This window comes from Hippoglossus stenolepis, chromosome 3 (genome assembly GCF_022539355.2).
Source record: "Hippoglossus stenolepis isolate QCI-W04-F060 chromosome 3, HSTE1.2, whole genome shotgun sequence".
In the NCBI taxonomy this organism is placed as follows: Eukaryota; Metazoa; Chordata; class Actinopteri; order Pleuronectiformes; family Pleuronectidae; genus Hippoglossus; species Hippoglossus stenolepis.
In genome coordinates, this window is record NC_061485.1 from 7,568,894 (window position 1) to 7,595,194 (window position 26,301).

Below are 26,301 nucleotides of genomic sequence, written 5' to 3' on the forward strand. Positions count from 1 at the left end.
AGGGGTAAAAGTCACTGCAGCGCAGGTCGTGTACTGGAGAGCAGTGTTAGTGAGGGCCAGCATGTGGGTTTGTAATGGTTGATGGGATGTGTAGTCTCTCTTAACCCAATAGGACCTAAGGTGCCGGATAACAGCTCTCTCTCTTAAACCTAAGCATCTGAGCATCATTTGAAAACAACCACCTGGAACCTGAGGGTTTTCTGAGGAGCTGACAGAAACTCCTACGTTCTCAACAACTTTCTCAGCCTCTGAAGCAGAGAGAGACACAAAGTCAACAACGTTTGATGGCTTAAACATCTGGTTTCATTTTAAATCATTGTATTTTCCCAAACTCGCCGAGATCCCACTTCCTCCTCCTCCTCCTCCTCAAAAATGCCTCTGAGGCTCGGTCAGCACAACATCGTCTGGGTCTGAATTTCCCCTCCTTGTTATTTCCATCATTGTTGTGAATCTCTGCTGTTCTCTGCTTCGATATCACTTGTCAGCCATTTTCTGAAACACAACTTTAACACCTTTTTGCTCTGAGCGCTAACTAACAAAAAAAAAAAAAGCATCAAGATGTATTTCATCACTCACGTCTGACTTCATATGCGTCTCAGCCAACTCTAAAAGAAGAAGCACGCAGGTCTTAAAGGCATACACACGTATTTGTTGCATCCGGTCTAAAAGGGTTAAAAATAATCATATACACAGTCTTGTGCCTTTGTCTATTTTTTCCTCCATTTCCAATATTGTTTTTTTATCCAAATTAAAAGTTTCACGTTCGGGATTCATCTCAAATCAGGTCAGGTTGGTTTCAAGGCTAAAAACTATTTTTTAGAAATGTTTTCTGGAGCTGTTTTAAAAGTGGGTGGTCACTCTTCCACATTCTGGCGAAGCCGGGATTGACAAAAACCGTTGTAGCCAAATCTGCGAGCGGTGGGGGTGAGCCGACAGAGCACCAGAGGCCTGTGAAGACCTATTACCTAATCACTGTCAGCCTGTCACTGCAGATGACCTCAAGTCCACAGAAACAGTGAGACGAGCAGCAGAGGAGCAGCAAAGTGGAATTCTGAAACAGTGGGAGCCTGCTGTTCGCTGGCCTCGTCCATATGGCCACTACTCCCCCTTTTTAATTAACACCTTTTGGTGAGCGGCGGTCCCTTTTCGCACAGGACAGGTCAGAGTTGTGAGAAACGCTCTCTGTGGAAGAGGCCCCGGCTGTTCACACAGAATCAAGAGGAGTATCCCGGTCGTCTGATGCGTTCGGTCCGAGGGGTGAAACAAAGGTCATTGAGATCTAAACGTGTTGATTACTACCGATATAACAAGTGTGGATTTTTTGGGAAGAATTATATGATTAGTTGAAACAGCTTTAATTGAATCATTTTTTCGCCAGTTGAGAGCAAAGCTGTGATGTCGTTTTTTTTCCCCAACAAAAAAAAAATAATTAGCATGTTAATAATCCTCCAAATTACTCCCACTCTGTCTCTCCAGTATATATGTGAAGTCTGTGAATGTAAAAAAAAGGCTCAGCAGAAAGTGAACTCCTTTAGTTAGACGAATATAGACACTTTATTCCTTTACTTTTTTATCAATTTGCTTTGTTTATTTCAAGGTTTCCTTCACCTCAGTTCGAACAGATTTGGTCAAACACAACGATCTGCACATTTAAAAAGGAACCAGATCCTCATGTGGGCTGAGAGGATTATCAACAACCTCAGATGTCCTCTGTAAACAGTCTGAGTCAATTCCATCAGGAGAATGTTTTAAGTTGCCTGAATATAAAACAAGTAGATGTGGAAGGAAGTTTAGTGACTTATGAACAGCTATTGTACAAACAATACGTGTTTTGGAATTCTGCTGCTTCTCAGTCTTGCATGGACTGTCCATGGTTATATATGCTTTTGTATTTGACCTCTTTCTAATGTTTTTATCTTTGGATAATTGTTTTGTGTACAGGTGAGTCATGTGGTGCACTCACTGCCTCAAATTGGACCAAGGACGTGGGTTGAATTGAACTGAAAATGTGTTCGTTTTAAAAGTTGAAGACCTGGATACAAGGTCTACACTGGATCCATTCACCCTCTGTACATAGTATCCTCCAAATTTCTAATAATTAAACCTGTCTAATTTGCATAGTTTGCATAGCGGATGATGACTGGCTCAAAGACTAGTTGTGATGTTACAGTCACGGTCGTACGCTGCACATTCTCCCGTCCGAACCGTCCCAGCCTGACCCCAACCTGGCAGGCTTTCTGTTTGTCGAGCCCATTGCTGTGGCTGCACTGTGTGTTTGTGTCCTTGTCCCTGACACGCACGCTTGTTGCCAGATTACAGACATTTGCTGTGTAAGAACATCTTGTAGGCTTGAACCTGATCCAAACTCAAAGATCATTCTTGCCTCAGTGGGCTCGGGCAGTTCTACTGTTCTACTCAGACGAGTTAAGCTGAGCTTTTAAGGTGAGCACTGAGAAACTGTCTTTCTTCAAGAAATAAATGTGAACGCAGTCAAACCTCATGTTGTCCTGCACAGTGACGGTTAAAGGTCCAAATGAAGATAAGTGACAAGATGCAAATACAGGGTGTAATATTAACTGCTTCATCAACACTGTTCTTGTGCACGAAGGACTTGGACCGCGAGGCCTTTTTTTGTCATTTTTCATGGTATCCGCTTGAAAATTCAGTTCAATTTGGTGCCACTGAACTATGACACTATTACAGAGTCAATTAGGCAGGCCACAGTGTAAAACCCTCCTGTTCCCAGGGCTTAGTGTGCGGAGCCTGGTCTGTGTGTGGCATTTCTGGACTGAAGTCTTAGGATTGAGGTCACGCAGAAGTCAATTGGTTTGATTGAAAGCGCTGCCCTTGCTTTAGAGGAGAGGTGAAAAATAAAAAACATGATACAGCCAAGAAGATTGCAGTGAAGGGGTTTCTGTCAAATCCATGTGTTAATGGGATATCTCTGCCGATCTCTCAGAAGAGTCGTCCTGACGGAGGGCTCCGTAATTAAATTCACTTTTTTTTTTTTTTTACCTTAATTGGATGTGGCAGACCCCACCTCCACGCAATGTCCCTGCTGCTTTGAGGGATGATTCATTGCGGCACTTTGTTCTGGTGTTTAAAAAAATCACTGTGATTAGCTTGATGGAGACGATACGAACTAAAGGTTAAAATTTCAAACACTGACGGGTTCTGACTGTTTCCATCGCTGCATGTGAGGTGCAAAAGAAATTTGATATGTTCATCTGGTTATAGAGAAAAATACTCAAATAGAAATGTTTTGTTGTATCTTTTGGAAGATAGAAAATACAGTGCTTTCAAAATACCTTTCAACAAAAAACTTCTCATTCACTGAATACCTTTTTCAAAGTCGTATAATGAACGACAATTTGTCATTTTGTGATGATGAAATGTTAAGAATTATTATAGTGAAGGGAATTTTACTGAATTTGACCATTTAATAGTGGTTGGAAACATCACAATATTTGTAAGATTTCCAAGAGAAGCTATTAAGTAAAAGAGGGAAAAGATTTTAGCAGTGTACTTTGAAAAATATCACACAACTTTGTAAATTACCTTAATGTTTACCTTTAAATCCTCATCCAACTCAAATCACACTGACTTGTGCACTTCTCTTTCTAAGAAAGAGTTTTTGTGTTTGTGATTATTCTTATAAAAGGAAAATGACGATAACAGACAAAGCACGAAAACTGAAAAGCATCGAGGCCTTGAACAGTTTTCACACCGACATGTAAAAAGGCCTGAAGTCGTTGCCCTTTTAACCAATAGAGGAAATGTTTCATTTGAATGAAGAGTTCTGACATTGACCTGTAAAGAAAAGAAAAGCTCGCCCGATGTAAAAAACAGACATTATCAGGTAAATGGCATCTTGGCAGTTTCATGATTGCTACTTATGGTTTCTTCTATTGTGAAGCTGAGCAGCATAACAGCTCATGTCAAACTCAGACATCTCCTGCACACAAGTCGGTCAAATAATTTAATTTAGCTCTCAAGCTCATCTGAAAACCACAGGATGACAGAAATATCCACATTTAGAGTCTCTCAACACAGCGGTCCGTTCAAATTCTTCCTTTTTTTGTGGGTTAAAGATTAGTCTGAGTTCGAATGCACAAACAGGAAACAGCACTTTCAAGAGTCAAGAGCTGGAAAAAGGAAAAACACACACGAGTCAAGATGGCGCGTCTCACGTGTTAATTATTTACTTGAGTGGCGCCACAGACCAAACACACAAAAAGACATGTGTGGTGAACGAATAACAGCGGAAAGATGTACAATTAGGAAAGTCAGCGGAGCAGGGAAACAACAAATTGTGTTTCAGACCTGATACTATTGTATTTCTTCGGTTTAATTGAACATGAACTGAGCATGAAGGCGACATGACAGATTAAAGAACACGGCGAGCCACGCTTGAGGAAAATACGTCTCTGCAAATTTATTGTGAAAAACAAACGCCGTCACTGGGCTGAAACGCGTCAGAGTCTCACAGGCGGTCAAAGTTAAGACTTGGCAAGAAAAGAGAGTCATTTTTTTTTTCCGAGAGGAGATCGTTTCAATTCTCCTCACACATCCGCAGAAACAAGCTCCCGACAGAAAGCGTGCCAGCAGCAAACCTAGAAGATCCGTCCTTGTGTTGTAAATGCAGCAGCCAGGTAGAACCATCACAGGCAAAGTTTACTCGCTGGCATCACACTGTGTCTCCCAGGATCCGGTTTCTCTCTTTGAATACAATCAGCACTTCAGCTCCTTCCGTGAACTTTTGTGACTTTTCTGCAGTTCACATTACATTTGTAAAAAAATAGTTCACTTGTGTCGGTTTAGGTGTTATTTCCCCGCTCGAGTGAGATTGACATACAGTGTGATCCCCGCTCTTATCTGACCTCCTTCAACTAACCCACTGACACACGTCCTCATTACTCCTGCATTATTGGTGATTTAGTGCTATCAGTATTCAGCATGAGGACGTCTGCGTCTTCTAGCTTTTTAAAATTATTTTCTCACTTCCAGGGAATAACTTAACTCGCTGACAAAGAGGTCTTTACATAATGTATTCAAATGAGAGCACGGAGCAGGGACGCCGTAGTTTGCAGTGGAATTAGAAAGCGGTGTTTTACAGGACTGCTGCAAGGTGAGCAAACTCGCTGCTGTTTTTACAAGCGCTGAAATGACTGTATCCTACCTGAGATTATTACATGAGAGCAATGACACAGGAAATTGGCTCTTAAAGTGGAAAATATAGACAGAGAGAAAAGCCTTTGTCGGCTTTAAGATTTTAATCCTGGATTTCTCAATCTTTCTTCACCACTCACAGAATCACTTTACAAGGAGCTGCATATACTTTACTATAACGTGAGATATAAAGAAAAACAGAATACACATGCTTGTACATAGAGTGTGTTCGGTATACATGCATCAAACCAGTAAGTCTAAATGCAGGATTAAGACATTATTCACAACGTGGACTGGAGTTAGAGATGGATGATGTCTCCACTTCCTCCTCTTGCATAAAAACAAAGCCAAAACAATCCAGATACGTGTGCCGCCATCTTGTGATTGATTTAATGTCATCTGGAGCCACAGTCTGCACATTAGTAATCGTGGTGTGGGGCTGTGTGTCTGATAGATGCACAGGCTCGACCGTCTCAGCTGTCAATCATGATGTTTCACCCTGTAGAGCATCTAATAACTAAGTTAAACCAAATTTATAAGTCACACTTTAATGAAGATAAATGTGATAGGAACTACCTGAATGACTGCTGTTGTGCCATGACTACGATTCATGTGCCATGAGCTTCTACAACACAAGGACCAAAGTATGAAAAGTAATGATGTAGAAGATGCTCTGGAGTTTCTTTACCAAACAGTGGATACCGACTGACTGACCTGGATTTATTCACCGATGACTTTATGTCATTAAAACATGAATCATTTCACATTTTGGACATTTCAAGTGTCCACTTCTCTACAAACCCATCGTCCCTCTGCTGTCAAAATCTGACCCTGAGCCTATTTGCTCATGTGGCAAACCTTAAATTCTCTTGTCCATTTTGACGTGATCCGGAATCCAATACCCACATGATTCAAATATTGAAATAATGTTCATGTGTTGACTTTAAAATTTGATGTAATTGCGTTGACTGTTTATTTCTCAATCACGCATTGCACTATTAATAAATAAGCAGAGGAAGAGGAGGAAGTGAGAGCGGCTCAGCCATTGTTTTAAAGACGGACTTCATGACCGCGGTCGTCCCGACACCACAGCAGCTATTTGTCACTGTTGCTTTCCATTAATCTTAGTTAAGACATAGTTAAGATGCCACCGGGGGAAAGTCGTCCGCTCTGGCATGTGAGAAGCTGCAGAGCGATGGCGGCGGTTTCACTTTTCTCACTTTTCTAAACCAATTTAAGTAAAAAAAAAAAGACAACAAAATGACTGAAATGATGTCAACTGGACAACTGGGTCATCGCACACAAACGGCTGAAGTGATGAAACGCTGGGTCGACTGCAGCAGAGACACAATCGCCCTGCGGCAGCCGACCATAAACGGGAAGAGGCTTTGAAGCCAGAGGACAATTAAAGTGATATTTTAGGAAAAAAAACACACATCACTTCTTGGATTAAACACATAATTATTCACTGGTGTTGAGATGCTTACATTTTCAATACCCACTAGACAAAATGGTGTTGTTCTTTAACCAATGGCTTAACAGTCTGTTGTGTTCCTCCTGAAAATGATGTGAGCAGGACACATCCATTACTTGCTCCGGCTCAGATGAGGCCGAACAAGAGAAAAACAAGCAGTTCCCTCCCAAATAGAAATTGATGAACCTTAAACTTGACAACAGCCCAAATAGAAGAGGTGAAACAAAAATAGATCTTCTGTCTTTTAAAGAAAACCTTAGATATGTTTTTTGGAACCAAAACTGGCAGAAGATGTCGTTCCTAGTTCTGCTGAAAGTATTTCTTCCATACTGAAAGCTGTGTGTGCAGTGTTGTAATAAATAAATAGTAAAAGTTTATATGAGAATCAAAGAGCAGCAGGTTAGCATATCCAAACAAATAACAATTCAATAGTTCTGCAAATGTATGGTTTAATTTTCATTTTCATTGGGACTCTGCATCTCTTCAAGAGGAGAAGGAAAGTAAAAAGAATGTGAAAGTGTTTTCTAGTTTCTAGCTCTTGTTGGTGATGTGTTTCACGCACAATAAAACATTTGGCTCAACCTTGTGACCGGCAGCATATTAAAAGGAGGTTATACCCCGAGGAGCAGGAACATGATTTCTAAAAAAACTGAACCAGAATTCAAACAAACCCAAAACTCTGGCCGTCTGGACGCTGGCCCAAAAGAACAAAAAGATGGAGGGAGTCTGGGACACACACACACACACACACACGCACACACACACACACACACACACACACACACACACACACACACACACACACACACACACACACACACACACACACACACACACACACACACACACTCACACACACACAAGGGGCTGTAGAGTTTCCCTTAAGCTAACTTCAAAACAAAAAACTAAGAGAACTGGAAACCACCAAACATCCAAGAACACAAAGCAAAGCAGCAGAGAGAGCTCCTTCCCGTCAAGCCTCCTTTCAATAGGCGACAGTGGACAGAGCCGTCCACTTGCTGGGAGCAGGACCCTGGGCCCTGTACCACTCAGAGTGGGTCAAACATTTACTGTGCCGGGTTTTGGTTATTATTCATTTAAGTTAGAGTCAAACCATTAGGGTATTTTTTGGGGCCGATTCCGACGTCGATATCGATATATCGGCTTATATGAAAAAACGTTGTTATCAAACAATTATTACAAAGAAATTGAATCTTGATATTTGATAGTTAATAACCTTATTCTAAATAGCAATTGATACAATTAAATACAAATACAACAAAATAAAGAACTGGAATTAAGAAAAAAGTAATTTTACATCAAATGTAAAAAGTATTTTCTGCATCGTTACCTCCAGCAGAGAGGTTATGTTTTCACCCCCTTTTTTATATGTTGGTTTGATTTTAAACTAAATACACAAAAACAAATGAACAGATTTCCAGGAATTGGTAGGATCATGTGGTATCAGTCAGGGAAGAACTCATAACATTTTGTTTTTTTATGATCACTTTCTTTAACATTGAGACTTCCTCGGGAATAATTCATGGATCTTGAAAATGGGGCATATTTAAAGGATTGATAACTTGATAACAGCTTGATTGAATGTAAAGGGACAGGGTTAGTGTTAGACTGGAGCGTTATTCTCATATATTTTGTGTTGTACTAGCATCATACAATCAAACATAAACACCTACACTGATACATATATATGAAGCTCATATTGGCCGATATATTGACCGATATATTGACCAAGCTCTAATCTGCCTCTGGGCTGATTCAGTTTGCTACGATATTTTTTCAAACTGACCTTTACAGAGAAGAGAAGCTTGCATGACCTCTTACACACACGTCCACCAATTTACTCTATAAAAAGAAAATGATTTTCTTTGGAAGAACGTGTGCTGCTCACTTCTCTCAGAGCCGGTCTTTCCACAGCTCTCCGTGCAGGATTGCTGCCAATTTTTTCGTTCCTGACAAAAACTTGTATTTCTTTGCATTTCTGAGGACTGGCGCTGACCTTGTCAAACTTAATGAGGATTTGGTGACAGCTGTGCAGGCACACGACAGTTTCATCCAACACGAGGACTCAGACGTCCAAACTTTTTCACAAAGCTAAATTGGGACAGCTGCCCCCTCATTGCGCTGGGTACCAGGGCGGAAGACCACAGAACGACAGGAGTCTCCACTACAGAGTTTGTTCTTTTAAATCACACACACTGGGGGACAGTAATCTGCTTTATACTCATCCCAACATAAATCAGAAGAAGCATTTCTGCTGTTTGCTGTTTTTGTCTCTCACTGTGTAGATTGGTGCATTTAAATCAACGGCTCACCTGATGGAGATGAACGTTTAAGTTGAATAAATTTTTCGGTTTATTGTTCAACTATCTCCCGCTGGTTGCAGGAGTTATACTTCTTTGTCAGACTTTTATGTGACACTATAAATAAAGTCACTCCCGCTGTAGGAAAAGGGTTATTTAAGCCTCTCTGAGTCCATAGTCTCTATCTAGCACAGTGACAGGTACAGTACGTGGCAGTTTGGGATCTACGGTGTACAGTGTGTACTAAGACATCTCTTGGCACCGAGTCCTAAATGTCCTGAGAGCTGCAGGAAGCTCAGAAACAATCCGTCAGGCGAACACGTCACACTGAGACTCTGTAAGTCTCTCCATAGAAATCCTGTCGGGGAAGCACTGCAAACTCTGCACAGAACACATTTCAGTGTGTGTTAGCGAGGACTCAGACGGGTTAGTCATTTTGTGCAGGTGTCTGCGATGTATTTTGGGTAAAGAGCCACACTTTTCTGGGAACTGACTTTTCAGGGCTTTACAGCAAAGGAGCCAGACAACAACACAGCATTCCTGCATTTGTGTAGAAGCAGGACATTCACATGAATACTCTGTGCCTGTGAGTTAAAAACCTCAGGAGGAGCTTCACAGTAAAATACGAAAAACTTCTCTACTTCATTTCTAACAGATGTTGGAAAGAAAACGAATAGAACATTAAGTCCAAAACATGAAATAGTAATTAATTCACTTCAACATAACTCACACATACAGCAAAAGATAATTACTGCCCTGTAGATGTATATCTCCGCCAACCAGTGGAGTGTCAGTGTGCTAACATTTTCTTTCAGACTCATATGAGTTCACTGTGACCTTTGACCACTAACATTTTATCAGTTAATCTTTGAGTGCAAGAGACTTTGAGTCCAATTCCTCAAAGGCAGACTTGAGATTTAATGGTCAACAGGCCAAACACATTTTTAACCTTTGTGCAGCAAATTCTAATCAGTTCCTCCATGATTCTAAGCGAATGTTTGTACCAGATTTGAAAGGATTCCATCCACACGTTCTTATGATAAGACATTTACAAGGCAAAAAAAGGGTTTGTGAGTTCCCAGTGGCCTTGACCTTTGACCTATCTGTTCATTCGCGAGTCTAAGTGAACATTTGTGCCAGATTTGGAAGGAGTCCTTGGAGATGTTTCAGAAAGTAAAACATTCACAAGACAAAAAGTCTGTTTTGTGAGGTGACAGCGATCTTGACCTTTGACCACCAAATGATTGTGTTCACAAGAATGGGACAGACGGACGACCTGAAAACATAAAGCCTCTGGCAACTGGCTGTCGTCGGCGCAGAGGCATAAGAAGACAAAGGAAACAGAAAGAAAATGTTCACCTTTCTTAGGAAAGTTGAGAACAAAAATAAGACATAAATGTGGAGGATGTTTACTGCAAACGGGCAAAACTCTACCTGAGAACCACATTTTCATGATATTAAATGATCATCAAAAAGATCACTTGAGGAATTATTGGAAAACTGGGCATGTAACACCAGAGATGTTATTATGTACCTTTCAAAATGAAAGTTGCTAAATCCATGTGGGCTTGTACTAGACTTTATATAAAAATATACCATCTACAACACATTTCCCTGATACTTCTAAACTCTACCTCATGTGACATTGATCTCTTGGTGAACAGCAAAGCTTGTTTCTGTTTTTTTTTTTAATGCCAATTATCCCTCTGCTGCTCAGTCACTCTTTACAGCATTTCACTGTCATATATTCAAATTAAATTCAGACAGCTAAACAAACATAAACGTACAGTGCCATTCTGGACGTTTAGTTCAAACCAGTTTTGTTTCCGTGATGTTTCTGACACAGTGAAGATATTGTTGTACAGTTTTTCTAAATTCTAAACTGATGTCTGTAAACCTCTGTGTGTTCAGGTGGTGTTTGCATCTCCCAGTCCGTCAAGATTCCCCGGGAGCCGAAGCAGGGAGAGTTCGACAAGGTCATCCGGCGACTCAGAGAAAACCCAAACGCAAGAGTCGTCATAATCTTTGCCAACGAAGATGATATCAGGTAAAAAAACCCTGGTAACAGCTACACAACACTGCTTTGAAGAGCAGAAGATCATGGCTGCAGCAGACAGCGCACAAACATGTCTGAGAACACGGCCGCTTCAGTGCAGCTCTGCTAAACCACTGTGGAAAGAAATAGCGAAAAATAAATAAATAAAAAATCAAAGTGGAGCTGGCCGGGGGTTGTTGACCTTATCCACTGCAACATCTGTTTCTTCACCTTTGCAGGCGGCTACTTCATGCGGCTAAAAAGGCGAACCAGACAGGTCATTTCATCTGGGTGGGCTCGGACAGCTGGGGCTCAAAGATCTCTCCGGTTGTGCACCAGGAGGAGATGGCAGAGGGAGCCGTCACCATCCTGCCCAAGCGCCAGTCCATCAAAGGTACAGAGACGGCCATTGTGCACACACGAGAACTGCATGAGTCATAAATCCATGTGTACACACTGTTTATAAAGATGGACAATGTATCCCCACGTCCTCCCGCTATATATAAATGAAGCTAAAATATCCTGGATACAAATTCCAACATCTTGAGTAGCGATCAGGGGATAGAGCCGCGGTAACTGATACATGATCTCCACCAATCACAAATTAGTCTTAGCTGTTTCACCCCATTTTTATTGCAGCAAATAACTAATTAAAACCAAATTCAACATAATAATTAACTTTAACATCAGTGTGATAAGATCTACCTTAATTGATAAAGAATTATGCGTTCTTTGACTTTTTAATTCGGTCCATCTCCCATCCACTAACATGGAGGAGGCGGGGATTTCTGAGCCATACTGCAGCCAACCACCGGGCAGACGTGGAGACGCTTTGGCTTCACTGTTGGGGAGCTGTCATGTCGTCCATCTTTGTTTACAGTCCATCGGTGAAACATGATGTTAATGTGAGACAGAGCTGTGCCGTGTTCAACTCTTATCGTCTGATCATCAGATGTCAAAAAACAACAAAATCAATCAAACGCAGAAACAAAGTCAGTTGATCTATTCAGTCTACGACTAATTAACGGTGTATGAAAAAAACAAGAGAGCTCTGACTCACAGACTGAAGCAACACTGCTGCTCACACTCGCGCTGACTGCATCAATGACAATGAACCCTGTCTAGGGTTTGATCGCTACTTCATCAGCCGAACGCTGGAGAACAACAGACGGAATATCTGGTTCGCGGAGTTCTGGGAGAACAACTTCAGCTGCAAGCTCAGCCGTCACGCCGTGAAGAAAGGGTCCGGGCTCAAGAAGTGCACAAGTAAGATATTCTCCCTGTTTAATGTTCTCCTTGTTCGGATTTCTAACCAACCTGGAAACACTCTTTTGATGTCTTAAGGGAACTTGACTTATTTGGCTCACGGTGAATGTGTTTTGACAGCACCGCCAGCCTATTAAAAGTGTATCAGCTGCACGTTGAATATTCAAAAAATCGCAGTTCATCTCTGAGCTCATTTTCAGCGCTGCACTTTCTTTCTGCTGAGTCTAGTGCGTTTGCCCCACGTGGCTGGAACATGTGAATGTCCCGGCTGGTCTGGTTGATGCTTCAGGCTCATTACTGTATGTTTGAGGTGAAAAGGAAAACAAATCCTGGCACATTTTATTAAGATTTAAACACCAATTTACGCAGCTCAACATTTGTTTAAAAGAGGAGGATTAGAGTTGTGTTATCAGGGGGTTTCCTCAAAGGATCCTCCGTTGTCTTAATTTCCAGTTTATTTACTTGAAAGGAGTCTGTCACTGTTCGCTGCACTAATAGATCAGTGTGGACCAGAGGGGGCTTTATCTCGCAGATGAGCGCACGTCATGATCGAAGACATGCTTATTACATGAGTGGAGTGATTACATCCATTGTGCATCATTACACACGGATTCTTGGGGGGACATTGAGGACGTTAGTGATAATAGATGTTACGTAGATAAAAATAAAGCGTGTCCGCACACATACAGAAGAACATTTGCATCATTTGACCGAAGATGTACGTGATCATTTTAGTTAAAAGATCATGTAGACAAGCAGATTTGTCGTGAGCATAATTGTTCAAATCCTTGCACGATGTACTTTGCATATTACTCAAGGCCACAGGACGTTACACGCCATGGCCACAGTAAGGTGTGTGTGAGGCCCTTAAATCAAGAACATCATGAAAACGTTACGTATCTCCCTCTACTGTTCTATTGAGTATTGCATCTTGCAGAGTGGTCATTTGCTGCAGGATAGGAAAGGCAGCCAAGATGGGTACATGTAGGCATAGTAGCAAGTCTATCTCTGACCTTACACCATGTTTTTGTCAGGTAATGTTTAACGAAGGTCCATGTCAACACGTTTCCTGATTGAACACAGTCGTACTTGATCCTTTCGTTTTGTCTGCACACCTGATACAATGTTGGACTTTCACGTTCATCCTCGAGAGTTACATTTCGAGTGTCTCGAAGTCGGACTGAATTACGTGTCTTCAGGGCGAAAACAACACAAACTCCGGGGAATCCAAGTGCATCAGAGTAATGATCCTCGTTCTGGGAGACGGCCGCGCTAACCACCGAGCCACCACGCTGCCCTGGAGCCAGATGTGTGTACGCACAATCTGCATGCAGTACTCTCCACACACACAGTGGTACTTACAAACACAAACACGCAGTGGCTTTGTGTGTGGAAACTGTACTTTAGATGACAACAGTTATCTGTGGCGAGGCTACAGGTCAGTTCACCCCCCCTGTATATTTTCTTACTGTGCCTTCATGAGCCAACAGGTTTTATTTGTTTGCTCTGGGCAATGTTTATCTACTGACTTTTAAATGAGAATTTAAAGTTTATCATTCCCATAAAAGGACTGGATGAAATATCAGAAACCCATTTCACTATCAAGCGCAGATCAACAGCACCACAGACTGCAGCCTCCAGAGTGACAATAAAGTTAATTGAATATCATCTCTAAAACAGTCAAAGTAAAAACCGAGTGTCATAACCTTCAGAGCTTATAGCTCAGGATTTATAGCACAGCTGTTGCATTAGACTCTTATTAGTTATAAAGAGCTGAACGTAATAAACTTGCAACTGAGTGCGTTGCTTTCAAAGTACTGTATTCCAATAGTAAAGGCTGATGTCCATTATGGTTGGGTGATATTATGTAACTGGGGTTTTGCTATATTGTTGATGGGTCTACTGCAATGTTTATGCAGTAGACCAATCAGTGAGCAGAACTGGTTTATGTAAATATTTAAATGCAGATATTTAAATGATTAAGATACATATTTATATTTATGAACACTTTTTATATTTATGAATCTTTTTTGACAGATAGTTTGTCTGATAGTTAACTCAATAATCCACAAGTAGACCTTCCCATCTGATTAGTTTATCTGTGACGTTTCTCAATTAGGTTAGATTTTAGTATATCACAAAATATACTATATTCCCAATGCTAAATAAAATAAAATTGCATATACCATGAAGAATTGTATAACTATATTAGAGCCTGACCGATATGGGTAATTGTTGATATTATATACGATTCCTTAAGATGTCATTGTCAAACTATTTATGACAAAGTCATTGACATTTTATATTGTATAACTCTATAAATCTTATTATTAACAAAACAATCAAATATATAGAACTTGAACAAAGAAAATAAGCATTTTTTTCAATTGAAAACATTACTCCATATCTTATCTGCAATGTTAAATTAAAAGTTTTCATATAGGAAAACATAAACGTTGATATGGTTGGTGAAAGGCTCAAAATCTCGCCACTGCCACAAAGAGCATTATAATCTTGAAATATACGTCATGTAATAAATGGATGTGTTGACATCAATTTATATATAATCGTGTGATCATCATTTTTATACATGCGCTGTGACAATGTTCAGGGATCAGAGAAAGAGCCCAATGTGGTAAGACTCTTTGTTTATGAGGTGTATTTATTTAATTAAAACCTCATGATTCAACATGAACATTTTAAGGCCAAACAGTGAAGAAATAAAGTCGAACTGCTGAACTACCCCAGACTCACCAAACACGGCGGCGATAGACCAAAACTTTTCCTCCAGAGGTGGGCTGCGAAACCAACAGCTGCTGTTGTGTTCACAGGCAGTAAATCCCATCGCTAAGCACTCTGAGGAGATGACACGCAGGGTTATGTGTGGGGTAACAACCCTCAGGTGGATAAGATAATACTGATACATGAGTTAGTCTGGAGATGGGTAGGAGTGACCCTGGGGCACCTGCCAGTGGGGATTGAGGCGAGAACATCAGCGAGCTCCTCGGGGAGCAGCGGTGACGGTTCAGGAGTGTGCCGACTGATCAACAGCCTGGATAACGCTCGTAGCACGTGCTCATAATTACTCCGGTGCAGGAGGAAAAGTCGTGCGTTCCAAACCTTACTTTAGTTAAAGCACTGATACCCCACTCTGAAAATACCCCACTCTAGGTAAAAGCCCTTCATTTAAACCCTCACTTATATCATCATTATCAGGAGAAATATTTCTTTTTAAGGTTTGACTATCACACATGTTGCTTTATTAAAGTGTGTTTGAATTTACAGCTGGAAATGTTTAAGGTTGAGAATTATATCTCCTATTTTTAAAATCGTTTTGCCTGGAGCGATCAAGAAACATTTAAACCTTTAGTTTATCAAAATCATTCAATTTGACCAAAATTAGAGAAACGTGGTTTTCACTGGACAGGGAAGGTGTGAAAAATTGGTTGTCAGACAGTGGAGTGCACAATATTTACCTCTGAGATGTAATAGAGCAGAAGTATGAAGGTACGTCTGACTGAAGTACTCAAATTAAAACAACCTAAAATTTGTACGTCACTACAGCACTTGAGTAAATGTATGTTACATTTCAGTATAACTGAATAAATGTTAAATATGGAAGAATCTGCATCCAGCATCTACATTTGGCAGAAAGACGATTCATATTTCTGCTGCTGTTCATACAAATGCTTGTAGTCTTGAATCTGAAGAGACTTTTATACATCCGCCCCTGGAGTCAGAGAGATATCACGAAAGAAACGCAGAAGCAATTCAATTGAAGTCAAATCAGGTCAATTTAGTAAAATCTTTGAATATTGTAACAGGTAGACGTGTTAGCAAACACTGACTGTACTGCAGAATAAATAATGATGCAAATAAGAGAAGATGTAAATCTTTAAAACAGGTCGGATATAAACCAAATTTTTATAAGAAAGTGAAAACAAAGGAAAACCCGATCTCGCCATGTATCAATATGTAATAGTTTCTTCCTTTGCTATAGTTACACCCTTCTGCCAAATGTAATGGAAATCAGTTGTGTAGTTTTTCCATCATGATGCAAACAAATAAACCAACAAACAACTGCTGATTAAAACATAAACTCTTTGGTGGAAGTGACTAAAACTAGAAAATAAGAACTAAGGATGTAATCTGTCGTGAGATGTTGAATAATGTGAGTGTGTGAGATCCAGCAGATATAATGAATGTCACTACACCGTAAGATATCAAATACCCAGTCAAGGTCAGTATAAAAGTAAATGACTGGTCTCTTTGACTAAGTATTTGTACTTTAAATGTTTATGTACTTGATGTTATTTACTGTTTTATAATCTCTGGGAGCAGCTGGGTTTAACGTCATGTACACACACACGTACCCACAGCAGCATTGTAAAGACTCTCTTCTGTCACTTTCTCATTACAGACACTCTAAGTGTTGAGCGTCATCACGGGCTCAGCTTCGCCCAGTTTGCCTCGCAGCGTTTGTTTCAGGTTCAAATGTGACACCGGCCGCGCCTCTCCGCTGCTGAAGAGCCCCGCGGAGAAAGAACCACGTGGGGGCCTGCTGCAGATTTATCTGTGTCCTGAGTGGGTTTCGGCTGCTTGACGTGATCAGAGGATAAGGAGGGCATGAGTGACTGGGGGGAGAGAGAGACTGGTCTTTCATGTGTGAATGAAGGAGATGTAAAACTGATATTGATTAATGTCGAAGGCAGAGGTACGGCGGAGCGGGAGCCGTCTCATATAGGCTTTTTATTTCTCCTGTGTATTAATGATTGTGGGGGAGCAGCAGGAAACGCAGCAATGCAGATAAAGCAAGCGTGTGCTCTGCTTCTTCATCCGAGCATCTACCTCTTTAAACTGCTTATCCTGCTCAGGGTTGTTGGTGGCTGGAGCCTTTCCCAGAATGCAGTGGGTGAGAGGAGGGAGGGGGGGTATTTTGGACAGGTTACAAGTCGGCTGCAGGGGGATATTCTTTTGTTTGATGAAGTTAAATCCAAAAATAAAAAATAAAAAAAGGATTTGAGGGAAATGACTGTAAAATTACTGGTGATTATTTTCTACAAAGGAAATCATAGACCTGGGTTGTACATAGTACTAAACAAGATGAGTTTAATTGAGCTTAGTCATATGTAGATAAAAAGAAAACAAAAAAGCACTTTTTTGTAATCAGCAAGAAGTTTAACTGAGAGATTCAAATGATGTGGAAGGATACGGCAGCATGAACCAAAGAAAAACCCAGTGTGGATCAGGGGGCGGATCCAGGAAATACTTTTGCTTTCTTTAACACTGGAGATAAGAGATTTTCAACATTATGTTTATTCCTCTGATAATAATGGATCTAGTGGATTTAAATGTGGTTTCATACAGGGACTGATGGGCCTTGGCTCACGTGTCATTACAGTGTAAATTGTAGCTTTTGAAATGTGCTTTTAAATTCATAATGTAAACATATTTTTAATTTCTTCTTCAAAAGATTACAGATAATGTTGTAATGAGTTGATTCGTCAATTGTGAACAAATTTGGTAATTGGCCAAAGTCCAGCTTTGCTGTTCCGTTCTATGTCTTTATTGTCTTATATAACAAATATATAACAAGACATAGTTAGACAATATGAATTTTACAAAGTAAAAAGGCACTTGAGCTGTAATCACAGTTTAATCATATACTGTTTATATAGACACGCAAAGACAAAGAAATAAAAGCACACATGGCAGTGGTGTCACATTAATTTAACAGACTGTCCAACTGCTTTGGCAGGAAAAGACTAAATGTCCTGCGGCCAATCACAAGCTGGAAAAAACAAGGGGGTCAAAGATCACGAGCCCACACACACTGTCACAAAACGTCTTGTGTGACACCTCGGAGCGGAAGACACCAACACTTTGCTTCTGCTTTGCTTAATTTGAATGGATTTCTCTGAAAGCAAAACGCCGGCCTGGAAAATGTGTGTGTGAGGGAGCCAAAATGCCAATGAGGAGAAAGAGAGAGACAGAGGGACAGAGGAGGGGTGGTGGGGGGGGGGCTTACAGAGAAGAGAGACGATAGAAAGTTGGAGTGGGTGGCCTGCCAAGCATGCAAGAGAAATATCGCTCTCACACTCACTCTGGCTCGCAGGATTCCCCGTGGCACGAGCAATGCCGGCCGAACTGTGACAATCTCTGGCCAATCAAGGCCCCGTGGCCCTTAATTACCGAGCCGTAACCTCCAACGATAATTCATGCATTTCAAAAAGCTCATGAGATAATCAGGGACATTAAACCGCCTCTGGCCCGCGGAGGAGCTGGAGATGTGGCGGATGAAAGATGGCTGACAGACGGAGACCTCTGCCGATTCGAGGGGGTTACAGCTTTTTTTTCAGACTGAAGTGGCGATTTGAAATTGCTTGAACCTTAAGGGGACAGATGTTGCATGATAAATGACTTTTCTGCTGCAAAATGTGAAGCACTGCGATCCACATGTCCAGAATGTCGAGGCATAAAATATATTGAAGTCACATAGTACACGGCTTTATCATCATTATGATGGTCCTTTGAGATTTCTATATAAAAATAATGTGCTGTAACCATAAGTGGGAAGAAAGCGTAACAGCATATTTATTTGAATGTTTACATATTTTCAAATTTTATGTTTTTATCAATTTGTGAGAATTGACATTCCCTTAAAACACACTTGACATATAAATGTGTTCTGCTGTCACCTTGTTCCAGTCAGTATTAGTTTATGTATCTCTAGATGAATTCATGCAAGAAGTGAATACAAATCCAACAACATACATTTGAATTCAGGACAGTTTGCATTATATTTTCTACTGTTGATTTTTATTATTCTGCACATCAGTGACACATTAATCTGCTGAGACGTGTGTGGTTATCCAAACTGTAGCCAGTAGATAGGAGGATTAGTAAACCACATGTAAATAGTGCATGTTAGTTTATTAACGATCCCAACATGAATTATGTTTACTTACATTTTATCATTCAAAATCTATAACAACAACAACAAGAATAGTAATAGCTATGTTAGCTATATCATTGATTAAGTAAAATAAATGTTTAATCATTCCAATTTCCCAACTATGTGTCTTATTATGAAAAACCTTCTTTACCTACTACTATTAATACAAATAATAATAATTTATTGAAACATATTGTATTATTTTATTATATTCATCTGTGTTTCTTGGTTTAGTCAAAAAAACATTTTTGTTTGTAAAAACGTTTTGCAATAAAGGAAAATGAGTCTCAGGTTTATGAAGGACATTTCACTCAATAACCAAATGATTGTGCACGACAATGTAATTTTTGAAGAAAACTCTTAACCTTTACATAATCCGAACCAATTGGGCACGTTTTACCATATTGTCATTTTAACTATAATGTGTTATTTCACATTTCTGCTCAATACAGTGGTTTATGATTAATTCAAACTGAGCCACGCTTGATTTTAAGTTATTATTTTTAAAGTCTCACCTGCAGATTCCCCACTGTGCCCTTATTAACGTGCTGGATTCCATTTGGCAGCTATATAAATATGTGCAGCTCTATCATTAGCTCATCCCTGGTAATTAGCCCATTGTTAATCCAAATTGAACTCACCTGCTGTGCACATACAGCCGAGCAGCTTTAAGACGCGATGCTCGTGAGGACAAAGCAGAAGTTCGGATTGGCATGTTGTATCTCCTCCTCTGAACCCACATTCTCTCAGCAATTAACAATCACAGAAAGCCCAGAAACAACCTGGGCCAGGATTAATAAACTCCTATCACAAGTTATTACATTAAGCCCATGAGCAGATTATCCCTGTCCTGTGAATGGATGTCTCCATTTCCTGCCTCTCTCCCCGTATTGACTTCTAAATACGTTCCGGCAATAGCCCTAAAGACAGAATTCACATTTGGACGCTCGGTGAAACAAGTCGAGAATCAGGGATTCGATTAATTTGGAGCATTTATCCGTTTTTTGGAAGTTGCTAATAGAAAACTGCACATCGTAGTTAAAGGTTAATGACATAGACGTGTAGGTCCAAGACTTAATGTTTGCAAAAAAATCACTCAGAGGCAAAGTCTGTGTATTCCTGCAGGGCAGACAAGAGAGAGTTTTTTGTTTTCAAGTGATGAGATTTCCCCCGAGGGAGAAAACCTTGCACTTCAGATATTGGCATTGATTCGCTCCTCTGCAGCAATGCAGATATTTACCTTCTAGCTAATTGCAAGAGGCAAGCCTCATTCAGCACAGAGAGAATGAGACTCGGCGAGGAGCGATGCATTTTCTGTCGTGCCTTTCTGGACGGATGCCACGCTCTCCCATCAGACGGTTCAGCTCAGTCCAACTGGTTTGCACTGAGCTGTTGGGTCCGACCCGAGCTGCTCCCCCTGAGTGATGGTGACACAGCCGAGAAGTGTTGAAAATGAAAGTCTGTAGGGACCTGTTGGCAAACAGAAGCAGTCTCCTCAACTTACTCTTTGCTTCTTTCTGGTACCATTATTCATATTTGTTGTCTGGAACAGGCACTAAATGCGCCGCCCATTTCGAATAAGAGTCGGGCACAAACTCCCAAGTAGATCATTCTTTAAGATGGAGCCACTCACAGAAACCACTCGAGTGTCTAACTGAATAAATGTATCTTGATTGCGTGATTGTGTTGAGAGAGAATTGCAGATCTTTTTTCCTGATTTAGTATTTTAAACCCTTTTGTGAAAACCTTTTTCATTCACACCATCGCTTAACTACATCCGATCCGAAGCTGTGACTCAGCCTCGAACTCGACCGGGTTAACAATGAGCCAATGGGTGACCACGGAGGATCAGTTTTCATAATTTAAATTAGAGCCTCAGCTATTTATCGGTTGGCTGATTTTTTTATTTGACCATATGAACCTTTCACAGACAAATCAGTACAATTTGTCCATATGGACTTATATGGAAACTTTTTATTTAACAGAATAAAACAGTAAATGTACATCTATGTATGAATTTTACATAAAGATGTGTTCAATTTATTAATTGTGGTATATTTAGTCGTATTTATGTTTTATTTTCATTTATGTTATTTAGAATACATTTAATTGGAAAAAACTATGCCTCCCACAGATCTGCATCTGTTGGGCTCTAATTTAAATGCATTTAATTGCATGATTGTACAAAATCACTCATAGTTTACGTGTGTAATGTGTCAACTTTATATATATATATCTACATGTCTGTGTCTTACAGATCAGGAGCGGATAGGAAAGGATTCGAACTACGAGCAGGAAGGGAAGGTGCAGTTTGTTATCGATGCTGTCTATGCAATGGCACATGCCCTGCACAACATGCACCAGGAGCTCTGCCCAGGGAAAGTGGGTCTGTGCGCTAGGATGGATCCCATCAACGGCACTCATCTGCTGAAGCTCATCCGCCGACTAAACTTTGCAGGTGAGTTATGTTTATTGATGCCGGAGAGACTATGTTTGTTTCAGATTTGGAGGTTTATTCTAATGTGGGGTTTTAAAAACACTCGGTACTCTAACTAACATTTCAGAGGCAAATCATCTTCACATGCCCTCTTGATATGAGGCTGTACCTTGAAGGTCACAGTGTTGGAGTCTTTTTTCCTTCAACATTTGCACAGGCTACAGGAAACATGATCTATTTTTGCATGAAAACAAACAAATGACAGATGTACGGTAGCATTTCTGTGCCATAAACTAAAGAAATTTGAACAGGCCATACAAACCGTGGATATTTAAACCCAATAAAACAAAAAAGAGACTGTGAAAGTCATCGTCAGCACTGTAATAAATGTCTAATACAGTCAATGTACAATAAATAATCAGGGATTTGTAGAAATATTATTTTATTATTTTACTATGATGGAAGAGAAGAACAATGGGTCCCCTCAGTTTGATTCATCCTCTGTATATAATATATTGAGCGGTGGTGATGCTAAATGAAAAATGAATTGAATCACCACAGTCATTAGGATTTCATCCTTTGAGAAGAATGAATGTTTGAACAAAATGTTATGGAACTCCATTTTAAAGAGTTGTTGAGATTTTACAGTCTGGACCAAAATGGCCGACCAGTAGACTGAGACTATACCATGAAAAAAATGATCAAATATTTAGTCAAATCTTAAATTATAGTAATTACTTTGAACCTGGCAACTGATGAAGTCTATGAATTCCACCAGTCTTCACTCGCAGTCTTCTGTTGTGTAAGTTTTTAATTTCCTCCATGTAGCCCCACATTATACCCAGCTATTAGTCAGGATCACGTCACATATTAATATGAACTGCTCTCCCACAAAGAGCAGTGATCCAGCAGTGGGTTTCATTATATAGACACTGCCTCTTTAACACAAAGCAATTTGAGACAATTAAAATTCTTTGATAGAGACTGGAGTATGCAGGGATGGTACAGATTAATTATTCATTTAACTCCTGCCCGTCAAGTTCATTTGTCATTCTACATGTTGCGTTGGTAGAATATCAATTCTTCAAAATCAGAAAGCTGTTTATTATGAGAGTGTGTAATTACTGTTAGACGCTTTATTACAATATTTAAAGATTCAAATAGTTGTAGCCTTCTGCTTATTTATGGCTGTTTTTACAAGTTTGAGGAACAGTAGGAGCTTTGTAGGCGACATTAAAGCAACACTATGTAACTTTCACTGAGCAACAGCGCCCCCTGCAGCCACACGTGGTGATTCATTCTGCGGGGAATGGGAACGATCGAGGCTCCATTCGTTTGTGAATCTTCCAACTCATTTTAAAGCTTCTATTTTTAAGGTTTAAAAAAGTTGCATAGTGTTGCTTTAATGTGGATCTCACCAGCTGCCCAGCCAAAATGGCAAATAATCAAAAAGTGCAGATGAGATCAATTCAGCTTTCCAGGTTGTTACAAGTCGTCTCGCAGAAAAGAAAACCTCTCAAGCTGAATTATTTATTTAGACAACTACTCAAAGCCAACTCCACTGCAGCGTCTGAATCCACTGACGTCCTTGGGGCAGATGCGTCACTCGCTAATGATTTATTTGTGTTTACTATCACAACAAACCCATGTGAATTAGTCACCTACGTCTAGTGTGTTTCTCTATAAATGTTGTTATAGCAACAAGCAGGAAAAGTGTGTCTAGGTTCGGTTGTGTACATTTTTAAATCTGGAGTAGGATAAACGTAACATTTCCTCAACACTATATTCAATATTAGCTCAGTTTGGACTTAATTGAGTTCATCAATGTAAAGACGCTGATTTGAAATCACATTATTTGCTGAAAAAAATAAAACAACCATTAAAAAACCCTTAAACCCGAACTGCACAGGCTGAGCATCCGAGAGCATGTGGCAGACAAACAACTGACAGATCACTGTTTGCATCATGCATGTTGTGTTCACTGGTCCTCAGACAAAAAAAAGATGTTTATCTCTTATCGTCTGTCTGGATTCATGAAGTTTACACAACTGTCTGCAAAGGAATGTGCTTGTCTCCTATTTGCATATACTCAATGTCATGTTTTTATTCCATCTCTGCATATAATCTTTTACCTTGGAGACCTCACTGAGTCTGGCACAGAGTTCAGAGTAGGAGTTTCAGATGCAGCTGGAAGACAAGGCAGCTTTTTTCCTCCCTTTGGCACCGATGTTTGTGTTCTTTGAGGTTTTTCTGTAAAAATCCAACAAGTCACACACATTTTTATCTAAAAAGGTGGAATGATAGTGTGGCTATTTTTTTATATATTTTTTTCGAGACGGGTTATAAATCGACTCTTTTAAAATGGTTCCAGTGCCGTAACCTTGACGATATAAACCCACTGCAATAATCTAAATAAAGGTTTTAGTGTTTCATATGGTAAATATTTCAGCTCCAAACTCATTGTCAACTGTCTCCTCACCACTAGGGGCAAACAAGCAACATCCTTCTGCTTTTCAAATGTATCGCGTGCGACGCCGAGGCTTCGTTAAGTTTGTCGTGTTCCTATCTTTTACGCTGAATTGTTTTCAAACATTTGCTGCAAGTCCTGATGTCGGAATCCTTTTTTGCGTGAAACTGCAACAATTTCGACCATTTAGCTTTTGGCATTTTGTTGTTGTGTTGAAATTTGAGGAAGCTACTAGCTAACTGTAGAGTGAGGTTACATGCTGTTATACCATGTGTCACCACCAGAGTTAAGTGTAATGTCAACTAGGCACGTGTGGTGATGTTCATATTTCCATAACTACTTAGCACCGAAACAAGGCACCCGAATCTGCGTTGTGATTGGGTCCTGTATGTTCCAGCCGCGTAGGAACCGTTACGTGATTGGCCTTAGATTCCGGAACACAACCCCTATTGAATGATGGATAACTCTAACCCTTGTAACTGCATCCACAAAAATTGGTTTTACAATGAGGACTAAGTGCTGTTCCTCACAAAGTGGCCTCCAGTGCAGCACTATTGATCACATTGAACAAAATATTTCCTGAACCAGGCGAACTATATAAACGTTGCACCACCATCTGACCAGAGGGAGTTGCCTTGAGGTTATGCTACACTCCATCTAATTGCATCAGCACACAGCGGTATATTGAACTTGTCCAGATACATAAAACAACGTAAGTGCCGAGACTGGACTTGCCTGGCCTGTGTATTATATTTTCAAAGACAATATTTTTCTCTCTGTGCTGCGATATTAGTATGTTACGCACCAGTAAACAAAAAGGAGCAGTCAGAAATTGTTTGTGAAAACAGGTAATATTTTTCCATCGTGATGATTCATTCTTGGGGCAGAGCCAGCAAAAAAATCTATTATTGCACGTTTTCTGTTGTCAGCAGTTTTTTACTGGACATCTGCTCAAATTCATTCGTATTGTCTTTCCCTGCAGAGCTCGCAGGAGTCCAGTAAAGCCAGACCCACTGCAAATGGATTGTGTCTCAGGTTGCATATGTACTGGAACTTTATAAAGGTTAAATGTCGAAATGTTCTTAAGAAGCAAAGACGCGGAAAAAAAGAACATTCATCGGCGATATCTCGGTGGACTGTCAGTGTCTCAACAGGGGACACGGGGAGAAGCAGACGGCTGATAACCTTTTAGAGAAGACGACAAAAAGTCAGATAAAAGTATTTGGTGGGAATATTTCGTGGTAGCCTGGGAGTATTTGTGTGTTTCCTCCATTTTCTCCACGAATAAACTTAAAGTTCCTGTATTAGAAATCACCTTTTCAAAAGCTCAATGCTATTTTTTCCCCCCGTTCATTCAGCAGCAGAGAGCTGTGGCCGATAAAAGCAGGAGAATCAAACGGCGTCAGTCCGTCTTTATGCACTGTTTGACTCTCTTTAGAGCTGCCTTCCTTCTTGTTCCCACCTCTTAATTCAGTGTGGCTACGAGTCATTCAGACTTCAGTGGGGCCTCAGCTGAATGAAGCTTCCCATCAGTGTTTCATGTCTCTCGCTATCACATCAGGGAAAAGTGTTTTTTGCTGCGCCGCCGTCTGAAAAGCAGTGGCCTTTCCAGCGTCATTCTCACCAGGGACAGTCGAGTGAGGAATAAAAGGCGAGTTCTCGGGTATTTTTTTCCCATCTTTCCACACCTATTCCTCTCCTGTCAAAGATGTGCTGCGTCCTCATTGTTGTGCAGCTCAAAAGGATGATTCCAGCTGACACATTTTTTCGCATAATGCAAAACGTCTTCACTTCAATACTGACATGAAACCCAGGCCTGTTCTTCCTAAAAATCCAACATCATAAGACTATGAAGCCTGTTCATTGTACCAGAGGCTACGTTTATATATTTTCTGTCACCTTAAAGGACCACACCAAAGAAATGTACTGTGCATCCTCAGATAGAGCTTTTACTTGAGCTGCAGTAGAGAACCATGACTTTGTTTGAAACAGGCTTATTCACATCAAAGACAGGATTTGCCATTTCCCAGTTTTACGAGCGTGTCTTATCACATTATCCCAGTATCTGCACGAACCAAGTAAAATGCTTTTTAGGACGTCAAGCTGAACATTAGAGCTGGCCAATGTGTTTTGAATCAACCGATATATTATTTTATGGATAATATTATATAACAATA

At 40.3% G+C, this 26,301-nt stretch overlaps 1 protein-coding gene across 1 annotated transcript in view; it reads left to right on the plus strand.

Moving 5' to 3' along the window:
• LOC118104438 (metabotropic glutamate receptor 4) overlaps positions 1-26,301 on the plus strand; it is a 157,896-nt gene that overhangs the window by 111,930 nt on the left and 19,665 nt on the right. The window contains exons 4-7 of the mRNA XM_035151307.2: positions 10,876-11,011; positions 11,239-11,393; positions 12,125-12,265; positions 21,478-21,678. Of these exons, the coding sequence (XP_035007198.1) occupies positions 10,876-11,011; positions 11,239-11,393; positions 12,125-12,265; positions 21,478-21,678 (633 nt within the window). The remainder of the gene's footprint in view (positions 1-10,875; positions 11,012-11,238; positions 11,394-12,124; positions 12,266-21,477; positions 21,679-26,301) is intronic.